The sequence below is a fragment of the Hevea brasiliensis genome, chromosome 16 (assembly GCF_030052815.1).
Source record: "Hevea brasiliensis isolate MT/VB/25A 57/8 chromosome 16, ASM3005281v1, whole genome shotgun sequence".
NCBI lineage: Eukaryota > Viridiplantae > Streptophyta > Magnoliopsida > Malpighiales > Euphorbiaceae > Hevea > Hevea brasiliensis.
In genome coordinates this window covers 56,316,668-56,329,140 of record NC_079508.1, presented here as the reverse complement: position 1 = coordinate 56,329,140, position 12,473 = coordinate 56,316,668, and the positions used below count along the sequence as shown (strand labels likewise).

The window sequence follows — 12,473 nt, the reverse complement described above, 5'->3', positions numbered from 1 at the left end:
AGTAGACCTGGTCTCTCACCCCAAAAAAACCCAAAACCAAAACCAAATGATGATGGTGACCCAAAAAATAAATCCCAACTACAATTCAATGCTGTGGAGTGGACCCATGTGCGATTAATCTCTAGCCGTGTTAAAACTGCAGATCAACCACTTCTTCGTAATTTCTTCTGTCATAGCCAATAAGTCTTTTAACTTGCTCTTCGGGGGGTCTATTTTTCGGTTCCATAACTCCACGTATCTCACAGGTTAGCCGTGTATCCCGCACTTGTGATTTTCCCTGCTTCCACCTCTGCTTCAATTTCAATCTACTTGCCTCTGTCAAATCAGTCCTTTTTTTTTTTTTTTTCTGTTTTGCATGAAATCAAAATTACGAAACGAATCTTAGATAGTTTCCAATTAATGGGTATTGTGTAGTGGCTAGTCTCTAAGTTCATCCATTTTATTCATTAAGTTATAAATATAGATTTGAATTCTCACTTTTTCAATCTCATCTGATAATAATATTAAATAAATTCCATTTTTAAGTTCATTGGCCTCAGAGGATTGAGGGACCATAAGTATTAGTAAAAACGAAGAGCATCCTTATATTATAATTGTCTGTGCAAACAAGTAGCTAATAATAATTTTATAAATAATCTTAATTATATATTTTTAATTTTAATATATAAAAATAAAATTATATTTTAAATTTATTATTAATTACATTATATTTTATTATTATTTTTGTATAGACTAAATTTTTTATTTAATAAGTTTTATAATAATAATAATAATAATGTCACATGGCAAACTGTTTCATAAATAGAGAATAAATGTGGTGTAAGTCAATTGGGTCTCTCAATTAAGATTTTCCGTTTCTTTTTCCCTTTTATAGCTGATTTTTATTTATGAGTTACTTAGAATTAGATTTATTTAAATTTCACTAAAGATAATATGTCAAAGTTTTGGTAAAAAAAAAAAAGTTTGGTATACTTGTAAAATTTTATAATGTATACAGTAAGATTGATTAATCAAGAAGACTTCTCACTCATGAAAATGCCAGTCAACTCTTTTTTCTTTATGCATTAGAAAGTAAGTCGACCATCTAATGTGATTATTATCTGCACTTTCAATCTAATTAATTTTAACTCCTTTAAACTTAATTAACAATAATTTTAGGTTAAACACACTAACAATTAATTTTATATGAATTGAGATAAAGAGTATTTAAAAAAATAAAATACTCTATTTGGCTCTCCCTTTTGTAGAAATCTACCACTCTTACATTAAATTGTTTTATTGGGACACGAAAAATGAAATATGAAGAGGAAATTCATACAAGCACAAGCAATCTCCTTTGCTGACAGCTGAATTATTACAAGGATTATATAAAAAGACATCCTCACATAAAATTATTACTAATATATATTTATATCTATCCACCCAGCAGAAGCCAGAACAAGGAACAGAGCTGCTTCTGTCTCTTAAGACAACATTATTTTCTCCCTCCATCTAAATCTTGCCCTTATTATATATAATAGAGCATTCTGTTCATCCATTGAGCCTTATTTTTGTCCTATTCTATGTAGTTTCCCTAGTTCTTGACCAATGTCTGTCCTTTTCCCTTCTTTATTGTGTCTGCAACTGTTTTCTTTACCAAAAACATCCAAAACACCATTAATGTGAGAGAGATTAGAAGTGAGGAACACGTCATGTGCGTTGCTCCATCTCAATATGTCCATTCCTGAGGCAGACCCATCTCTTGGTTCTCTGCCGGCACCGTCCGGGAATGGCTATTGTTCTGGAATTGCAGGCCATACATCACATCACCCATTGAAGCATCTACAGTGACAATTGTATTTAAAAAAAGATTAAAAAATATATATATCATGAAGTAACAAAGTGCTACTGTTCTCCGTTTAATATGCTAACAAAACCACTTTTAAGTCTTAATATTGAAGCAAAAAAGGCCTAATTGCAATTTGGTTAAAGAAAATTAAGGTACCATGTTGAACAGGGAAAGTGGGCTTATTGGATATTGATTCAGTGCCCATTTTGTCGAAGTGAAGTTTTAGGGCTTGAACCACTCTTGCTGGTATAAGAACGGTGGAACAGCCTGCTCCAAGCAAAACCAAGAGCATATCAGTTCAACTGTACTTTTCTTCTCCATTTTAAATTGCTTGTAATAAAGATATTGCACAACTAGTTACTCAAAAGGATGTCAATTAATTTCTTCCCAGTAGTTAGCTGAAAGCAATGGGGAAGGACCAAACAACTAGTGGACCATCTATGGAGGAAGATTCCAGTGCACACTTGTCAAACTTAATTTGGCCACTGCCAAAGTTAAAAATTTAACCAAAGATAAATAGGAATCTTGCACCTTGAACCAAATTTGGATTCCACAAAATCAAAATCAAACGAACATAAAATCCAAACCTAATCTAGAGGAATATGTGATAGGAGATGCACCACTCAAGAAGCTAACAAATCCCAAAAAAATCCGCTGAACCAGAAAAACCAATGAAAGAGACCAACTTTCTTAGCCAAAAGGAAACCTTAAGATGACCCAGAATCACAGAAAACTTTATATAGCAATTACCTTGTTTCTTGCTTGACTCGCAAGTATTACCAATTCCTCTGGGCAAGAATACCCCTGTCCCACAAGAACCACTTCTTGAACCGGACTCCCCAAGGAAAAATGCTGTCATCTCTGAACCGGTTCTCTGTTGCTGTTGCAGATTAGCCCATGAACCTTTTTGTCCATTACCAAATCCACCACAAGTTCTCCCTTTGCTTTGATGAAATTTTCTGGCTTGTTGTTTATCAAGCTCAAGGTGATTCAACCCTTTGACTTGCTTTCTCCAATACAGAGACTCCTGCTTTTGCTTCATAATCTGCTCTTGCTTAAGCTTATAGAACTGCAAAATAAACCACCAAGATTAGCAAAGAAGTAAATTAAGTGCCCTGTAAATATGAAATCAGGTATAAGGCACTTGCTTGAATAGCCCGTATTTGGTAATCAATTAGAGCTTGCTTAGAACCAATCTCAATATTCCGGTTTCTGGGTTTCCTCATGGCTGAAGGTGCCGAAGCGGGTTCAAGAGAGGTGCTTACAAATCTTTCACTATCGTTATACCCGAGCTTTTCTCTGTTTATCTTCAAGTTCTCAAACTTCCCTATCATGTTTACCTCTTCTTGGCTCGCCCCGAGCCGAAACCGTTTCGTTGATTGAGGCGAACCGGCCAAACTCCATTCCTAGAAACAAGAGCATTAAACCCCAAATCAGAAGCTGAACATAAATGCAAACATGCATCAATCTCAAAGACAGGGTAATACCTCATTTTCATGTCTGCTCTCATCATCTTGGAGCGTGTAGTGAGACATTTGGCGAGTCAACTCAGAAATGTAATCGTCGTCTTGGTCACTCTCCGACTGACTTGAACCAAGTTCTGACTCAACAGGTGAGCTCAGAGCAGAACCAAAATCAGAGGAACTAAAGCAAGAAGACCAGGTTAGGTTAAGGTGTTTGTTGTTGTTCCCTGAGAGAATATCATCAGTGAAAAACTGAGACTGAGGAGGTGGAAGCAATGATGAATCTCTGTTGTGTAGTTCAATGGCCATAATAAAGAAAATTGAATTTGCTCAATAAAGAGAAGTAAGGTTAGGATTTTAATGATTTGCTATTATAATCTGCCTAAAGAGAGACGCGAAGAAATCTTCCCCCATCTAAGGTTTATATATAAAAGAAAGTATGATAGAGTGGTGGGTCTCTCCCCTAGCTAGGGTTGTGTAACTGTATCTGTAACTGTAACTATAACTATAACTATGTGTTTTGATTGGGTACTTTCTAGTAGTTGGACAGGGTAGAAGTTATTTTGCAACCCAGCTGCCAAGTGCCAATTGTCGGAGGTTGCATCCGTCTGAGACTCGTTGGGATTTTTTAATTGTATTAATAAAGACAGATGGCAAGATTGTATTCCATTTGGTATAGAGTTTACGTTAGTCCATCTGGTTAAATGTGGCTTTTTAACATATTTCTTTTTAGCCGCCTGCACATTATACGAATGTCTCTGTCTGCCAGAAAAAGGAAGACCTAATAAATTAAAGTTTTTGCAAAAAATTTCTTCACATTTGGTTTAACTTAAAAATAAATCACTCGTATAAAAAATAACAATAATTTTTTATTGATATACTATTTAAGCTGATCAATTGACAAAAAATATGTTTCATCAATGGTATACTAATCTCATCCATTAACAATCAAATTTTAAAATAATAATATTTTTAAAATATAATAAGAATATTAACTATGAAATGATAAAGATTTAAATAATTTAATTAAAAAATAAATAAATTAATTGGGGAACCTAATTGTGTTCTGGTGTGATATTTTATTAGCTAGCTATCATGCTAGGTTAATTTAAATGATGCTATTAGTCAACAAACTCAACTGATTTAAAATTTTGGATTAGGTAAATGCCCGAGATTCATGATTAATGTTAAGTATGTAAGATAAATTGGGTACCAAAATTTAGGGTTAGTTGGAGAGATGAAGATTGAAAGGAAAAAGAGAAGTGCTATGGAAATTTTCCCAAACACAAACTGTTCCCTAAAAACACTTCACTCTTATTCTATCCACCAGAAATGGCGGATTAATTGACTCTAATTAAATTGAGTATGGATATGTAAGTGAAAGGCAGGATGAATGGGTTAAACAATTTGTATCTTATGCTAGGTACTAGGTAGGATATTATAATGAAATATTCTTAAATTTGTGTGTTGTTTAGAATATATTTTCATTTTTCTTTTTGGGATTGTGTCTCTTAGGAACACATTTGAGTTCGATTCTCAATATTAAGGTTCTGTTCTTCCTATTTATTAAGGTGTGTTTATTCTTTAGTTTGTGATGAAAGATGATGCAATTAATAAAGTAGAGCTACTTTGTATAGAAATTGAATGAAGAGGGACTCCAAATAACATAAATATAATACATCACAAAATTATTTATAAATGTTTTTTAAATTAATTTTTAAAATTAACATAATCTTCTATGTAAAATCAATAAATAAAATTATAAACCCAGTAAGTGAAATTTAATATTGTCACGACCCAACCTATGGGCCGGACCGGCACTAGGACCTGGGCCAGCCTAAAGCCCCCGAGGCCCGTAGTAAGCCTAACTGTTCATTAACCCAACTCTAAGGCCCATTTGGGCCCAATATCAAGAAAACAAACGGACAGAGTCCGGCCATAAAATGGACTTACCAACGGGGAGTTTTCGACTCACCCGACACAGAAACACAATATATAGTCTATTGGTGAGCTCAGCTCACCCTCCACATACTCATCAACATAATAATTAATGGGAGCTCAGCTCCCTCATCCTATCCATCAAACATGCATAGCATATTAAGTTTCTGAGTCCCAAAATAATAATTTAGTTTACAGACCCAAATCAAATAACATTTCTAACACATGCGGAAATTCTAAGATTTAACAAGTTTATACAAACAGTAATAATTGACCTGCGAGGGAGAAAAGCAGGTTAACCAAAAGAAAATCCTCCTGTAGCCTGAAAAAATATTGAACAGGAGTGAGCGTTCGACTCAGAGAGTAAAATATCAATTTTAACCATAATCTCTATAACTATCTAGAACTAATGCACCCTGTAGAGTGAAATGCAACATAAACAACATTTTCACATCATAACATCAAAAAGGTAATTTGGAGCACTCACACACCCTGTAGTATCAATCATAACATATGGGAGCTGATCCCCTATACTCTCTTAAATCCAACCCGTGCCAATTACTCAAGCTCGGACTTCCACTTAATAACCAAATCGAGGGTCCCTGAATTACTCAAGCCGTGACTACCCCTCGAAGGCAGGTCCCAATGAATTACTCAAGCCGTGACTACCCCGTCCTATCCATAGTCCACACCACATCACACGCACGCCAACGCACGCACACTGCTCCAAATTACCACAACAACATCCATGGCATATTAACAGTTATGAATGCAACATAAATCGTGCCTAGAGTTTAACTAAATAAATATATGCATATAAGTGATGCATGGGCATGCTGAACATATAATAATATCGAAATTACAATTAAAATTAATATTTTACTCACAGACTTGACGACAAATTACTGTGGCGGGCGGAGGAAGAAGGTCATCGCTCACGACAATCATATTACATTTATTTAATACAATCTGACTCAATACAAACAAAGAAAAAGACCAATTACATCCTAAGTCGTGCCAAAAATCCGGCAGAGTCTCCCCTATACCTAGGACCTACCCAACCTGCAAAAGGGTTCAAAACACACTTCTATACTCACAATCCATATATCAACAGTTCAATCATATCACACAGCCCCTCCTGGGCCCATCAAATCAATCATTCATCACAATATGTAAAATTTCAATTTAGTCCTTATAATTGATCATTTTTGCAAAAACTGCTCAAATAAGCTCTAAAAATTATAAAACTCGCTCATGGTCCTTAGAAATATTACTAAGCTATTGCAAAAAGAATCGTAATTTTCTAAGCTACCACGAATATTTTATGGATTTTCAATCCTATTTAAGCACTAGAAAATTACGAAAAAGAAAGGTTCGGGTTTACCTTTGCCGATTCCGACTTCGGGAACGCGCTCGGGATGCCTGACAATGGTGGGATAGCCAAAACCTCGATCCAATTCGGAGACTTTTCCGGTAGTTGGTCTATCTGGCCGGAACACAGATCCGGACAACTGTCGAATTTTCGCGAATTGAGGATACCTACACGAAGCCCAATAATAATATATAAAAAATCAGGGGTGTTACATTCTTCCCCCCTTACAGAAAATTCGTCCTCGAATTTTACACAAGGCAGAATAAAGCACATGATTATACATTGAACAGATAAGGGTACTTGCTACGCATGTCCCGTTCTAACTCCCAGGTGCACTCTTCCACTGACTGACTCCTCCACAAAACCTTAACCATAGGGATCTGTTTTGATCTCAGCTGTCTCACTTGGTAGTCCACTATGGCTACAGGCTGCTCCTCAAATGTCAAGTTCTCTTTTAGCTCTATCACATCCATCATAAAGACATGAGAAGGATCGAGAATGTATTTCTGAGCATGGAGATGTGAAACACGGATGAGCGTGAGAGAGGTTGGGTGGTAGCTCAAGCGGTAGGCAACTGCTCCAACTCTATCAGTAACCTCAAAAGGTCCAATATACCGAGGTGCCAACTTGCCCTTCTTTCCAAATCTCATGACTCCCTTCATTGGAGAAACCTTCAGGAATACATAGTCGTCCACTGCAAACTCCACATCCCTCCGTCTAGGGTCTGCATAACTTTTCTGCCTACTAAAAGCTGTTTTCAGTCGTTCCCTGATTAAAGGAACTATCTCTGAAGTGTACTGCACTAGGTTTACATCATGCACCTTCGCTTCCCCCATTTCTGTCCAACACAAAGGAGACCTACACTTTCTTCCATATAGTGCCTCATAGGGCGCCATTCCTATGGTGGAGTGATAACTGTTGTTGTAGGCAAACTCCACCAAAGCTAGCTGCTCATCCCATTGACCTCCAAAATCCAAGACACTCATGCGAAGCATGTCTTCCAGTGTTTGGATTGTCCTTTCGGACTGTCACCGATGCGAGGGTGGAAAGTCAGCATCGAAGTTCAATTGTGTGCCAAGTGCCTCCTGCAACTTTCTCCAAAACCGAGAAGTGAACTGGGGCCCTCTGTCAGATATTATGGAAGCCGGAACTCCATGCAATCTGACTATTTCTCGAATATAGAGCCGGGCATACTGTGCCACAGAATATGTAGTCTTCACAGGTAAGAAGTGAGCTGATTTGGTCAAGCGGTCTACAATTACCCATATCGAATCATATCCTCGCGTGGTACGAGGCAACCCAGTCACAAAATCCATAGTGATCATTTCCCACTTCCATTATGGGATAGGGAGCTCTTGCAGCTTCCCTGACGGTCTCTGGTGTTCAAACTTCACCTTCTGACAAGTCAAGCACTTGGACACAAAGTCTGCTATGTCTCTCTTCATGCCATTCTACCAATAGCTATCTCTCACATCATGATACATCTTGGTGGAACCTGGATGGACACTGTAAAGTGTGTAGTGTGCCTCTTGCATGATTTCATTTCTGAGATTGTCCACATCGGGCACACATATCCTAGAACCTTGCACTAGGGCGCCATCATTGGCAAATCCAAACTCACCACCTTCGCCTTGCTGTACTCTTTCTATGATCTTCATCAATTGTTGGTCTCTGTGCTGGGAAACTCTAACTCTGTCCCTCAAGTCTGGCCTCACTGAAAAGTGAGCCAACAATACCCCCTCATCTGACAGATCTAGGATTAAACCTTGATCCATCAACTCATGTACCTCCTGAATCAATGGTCTCTTCTCTCATCGAAATGTGCGCCAAAGCGCGGAAGATTTTCTCGCTCGAGCATCCGCCACAACATTGGCCTTTCTGGGTGGTACCGGATGGTGCAATCATAGTCTTTGAAGCTCCATCCATCTTCTCTGTCTTAAGTTTAAATCCTCTCGCTGGAAGATGTACTTCAAACTTTTGTGATCGGTGTATATCTCGCACACTTCACCATACAGATAGTGTCTCCAGATCTTTAGTGCAAAGATTACAGCCGCCATTTCCAAATCATGGGTGGGATAGTTCTGCTCATGCCTCTTCAGCTGCCTTGAAGCATAAGCCACTACTTTTCCATTCCGCATCAAAACACACCCTAGGCCAACTCTAGAGGCATCACAGTACACAGTGTATCTTTCACCGCTCATAGGTAGTGTTAACACGGGGCGGTGGTTAGACACTCCTTATCCTCATCATTATAACCGACTCTATCGAGCTCTCTTCCTGTCCTTTGCATCTTATCCACTTCCCTTTTCCTATTTTTGGTATTGTTGGTATCATTTCAACCTGCTGTACTTATTCCTTAATTTTAGTCCTATCTCATCCTTACACCTTTTCCTTCAAAGATGTCTATCCCATCATCAACTTTAACTTTCTTTTTATTTCTTAGTCTTATCTTGAATACTAGTTTCATTACTTCAAGAATTCTAACCCTATGATTTACTCCTACCAAAGACATTCTTCACCTTATGTAACACTTATAATTACCCATAGAAATTTTTTTTTTCTTGTATCCCCTTTTTTCCAACTTAACTATCAGAACATTATCATTCCCTATCAACCTTAGTAGGAAATTGCTTATCCTGGATGAATATGAGCCCCATAAACTATAAGTTCCATCTGAACTAACACGGCTGTAGGAAATATGTGTCATGCCTTAATTCCAAACAAGATACTTCACGTGTTCATTCTCCTTAATATAATCATATATACTGCCCATAGCTTTCTAAATTTCAACCTCAAATTACCCATCAGCAACAATTTCATCTATTGAATCTCAACCATAAATAGTACTTCCTCCAGCTCATAGTTTAAAACAGTTGCAAGCCTTAGTAGCTAAATCCTGTCATTACTCTGTTCGTCCTTTCATACTTAATACTAGGTATGCACTTACTGTCATTCTCATATCAGGAAATTATGTATGAATTTGTGCCTACTAAACTCTCAATAACTAGGTCTCCTTGACTCAGTTTTTGTTCCTTATATAACCTTCTAGAACCAAAAGCACAAGCTAAACTTGAAAAGAAAGAAAATATCCTCTTATATTCAACTACACCCGATTGTCATATTATAACGTTTCACCTAAGTTTCTTGGTCTTTATCTCCAAATTTCATCATCTCCTAGAACAATTATGCTCTACCTATAAGTTATCATTTGCATAAACCCTTTACCGTACCATTTTCCTTCTTGACATAATATTTTATAATTTATTAACTTTACTTATACTCGACCTATGATTCATATCTATCATCGTTTTTATTGTGCCCTTAACTTTTGTTGATTCCTGAAAGATTTCTCTCACTAATAAATTCTTCCAACACTAATTCCACCCTTATCTAGGGTCATTAATTTGATCCCTTAGACTGACTTTTATTCAACTTACTGCTTACTAACTTCTCTTTCTCTACCTATTTAGGTAGTCCGCAATACCATCGCACACCTTCTAACATTTACTCATTATTATTGTATTCCATACCTCCATCACTTTTCTCACTAATGTGATCCCATTTTGGGTTTTCCATCCTTGTCATTCTCCTTGCCAAGAATAACACTTAGCCTATCCTATATCTTAACTTTGTTCCTTTTATTATGCGCTCTTTAGGTTGTCCTTTCATTTATTTCCTTTGTCTTACCCAAAATAGAACTTGACTATTCTATCCCTGGTTCCATTCCTCTTCCTAACATAATAGCTGTACTTGCTAACTATATCTTTTAGAGTCTCTATCGCGTTATCATATGTCTGTGCTACTCAGATTTGGTCCTTTGACCACTCTAGCTAGTACTTCCACTAGCATTTAGATTATATTGCATCTGCAATCAATTGCCCAAACTTTCATTCGCACTTTCTTTATCCATTGGCCTTCATGATTTATCTTCGCTAATTTATTACTCTTAACACTATTATAATTAGATTATACTATTGTTTTGAATAATTTGAAATTAGAAAGGAACTCAAAGAAATTACTGATCATACTTTTATTGTATGATCTCTATTCTTATCCTTTAACTTACATAATACCCTTACTACCTCGAGAACTGATTCTGCAGTAATTTTATTTATTATTATTATTATTATTATTATTATTATTATTATTTTCCATGTTTACTCAATTCCAAAACTTAAGATTTCGGGCACCCAAACCCGTCATCCAATTCAAAGGATTTACATCCATCGTGATCTGATTATATATGATTCCTATAATAGAACTTGTATCCTCTCCAGGATACCCGAGCCAACTACTCTCTACCACACTCTACAGTCCCATCTGGGACACTATTCCATAAGTCATTATTATCAGTAATAACCTTCGATCCATTACAAAAGATAGGACTATATCCTAACTTGTCGCAACAAAGGTACTACATCTACCACCTTGCCTGAACCATGTCAAGTTAATGACTCTTTTATCATATCATAGCTCTATAAATCATCAATTCATAGTTTCGACCTTCTCTAGGTAGTAGAGTTGTACTTTATTCCATACTGATACACACAAGGTATACTATTCTCACTCTATAAGTGTCACCTTTACTTTGCAACTAGTCCGAAACCTTTGGTCTGATGGCAACTCTTGATGAAACTCTAGCTCATGCTGGGGTAACTGAGTCACTGACTCTAGTTATCACCCAACTGTGACCTTTCAATATTCTAACTCTAAACTCTTAGCCGAGTTCCCAACTCCTCTGCAAATATAGAACTCTGCTCGCATAAGTACCAAAACAGAAGCCATCTCAAACACCCTCATTATGGAGCACCAGGGATGCACGCTCTACACAATAATCTCATGTTTGCATCAGAATCTGCAGCTTACAGAGCAGACATCGAGAATATTGTATAGTTACTACGATACGTCCTGACAAACTAGGTCTCCTAATTTCTTATCTCTCCTGAATCTTCTATTATCACAAACTTATTACATCGAGTCATCTACCGATGACCGCCAAGAGTGGTAACCACATCCTTATCTAGGGCAACTGTACTTTTAAGACTCACTTTTATGTACTCGTGTCTTACACGAAATGGGCACAACATTTAAACCCATACTGACAAAAATATAACATTTCTTGGAGTACGTATCCTCATGATAGATCTCACATGTCTACTAACTCTATTTCACATTTTTGTGTACTCCACGAAAATCAAGACACTAACTGAGGTAATCTTATATTTCCCGAGGTATAACGTAGAATCTAGAAACAATGAATTACAGGAAAAGACGAAATGTAATCCTATACTCCGCATGTGACTCCTAGTAGACTCTTTCCAACACTTAGATAATTTTTCCTATGAATCTGGAGCCTAAGCGCGATACCACATTTGTCACGACCCAACCTATGGGCCGGACCAAGCACTAGGACACAGGCGACCTAAAGCCGCCGAGGCCCGTAGTAAGCCTAACTGTTCATTAACCCAACTCTAAGGCCCATTTGGGCCCAATATCAAGAAAACAATCGGACAGAGTCCGCCATAAAATGGACTTACCAACGGGAGTTTTCGACTCACCCGACCAGAAACACAATATATAGTCAATTGGGAGCTCAGCTCACCCTCCACATACTCATCAACATAATAATAAATGGGAGCTCAGCTCCCTCATCCAATCCATCAAACATGCATAGCATATTAAGTTTACAGGTCCCAAAATAATAATTTAGTTTACAGACCCAAATCAAATAACATTTCTAACACATGGAAATTCTAAGATTTAACAAGTTTATACAAACGGTAATAATTGACTGCGAGGGAGAAAAGCGAGTTAACCAAAAGAAAATCCTCCTGTAGTTTGAAAAATATTGAACAGAGTGAGCGTCGACTCG

General features: G+C 37.1%; 1 protein-coding gene across 1 annotated transcript; it reads right to left on the bottom strand.

Moving 5' to 3' along the window:
- Window positions 1-1,315: 1,315 nt before the first annotated feature.
- Window positions 1,316-3,918, bottom strand: LOC110644164 (uncharacterized). The gene is made up of 5 exons (XM_021796824.2): window positions 3,316-3,918; window positions 2,977-3,234; window positions 2,579-2,897; window positions 1,985-2,095; window positions 1,316-1,821 (listed from the first exon to the last, which is right to left on the bottom strand). The coding sequence occupies exons 1-5, from the start codon at window positions 3,598-3,600 to the stop codon at window positions 1,709-1,711; spliced, it is 1,086 nt and encodes a 361-aa protein (XP_021652516.2). The 5' UTR covers window positions 3,601-3,918; the 3' UTR covers window positions 1,316-1,708.
- Window positions 3,919-12,473: the final 8,555 nt, after the last annotated feature.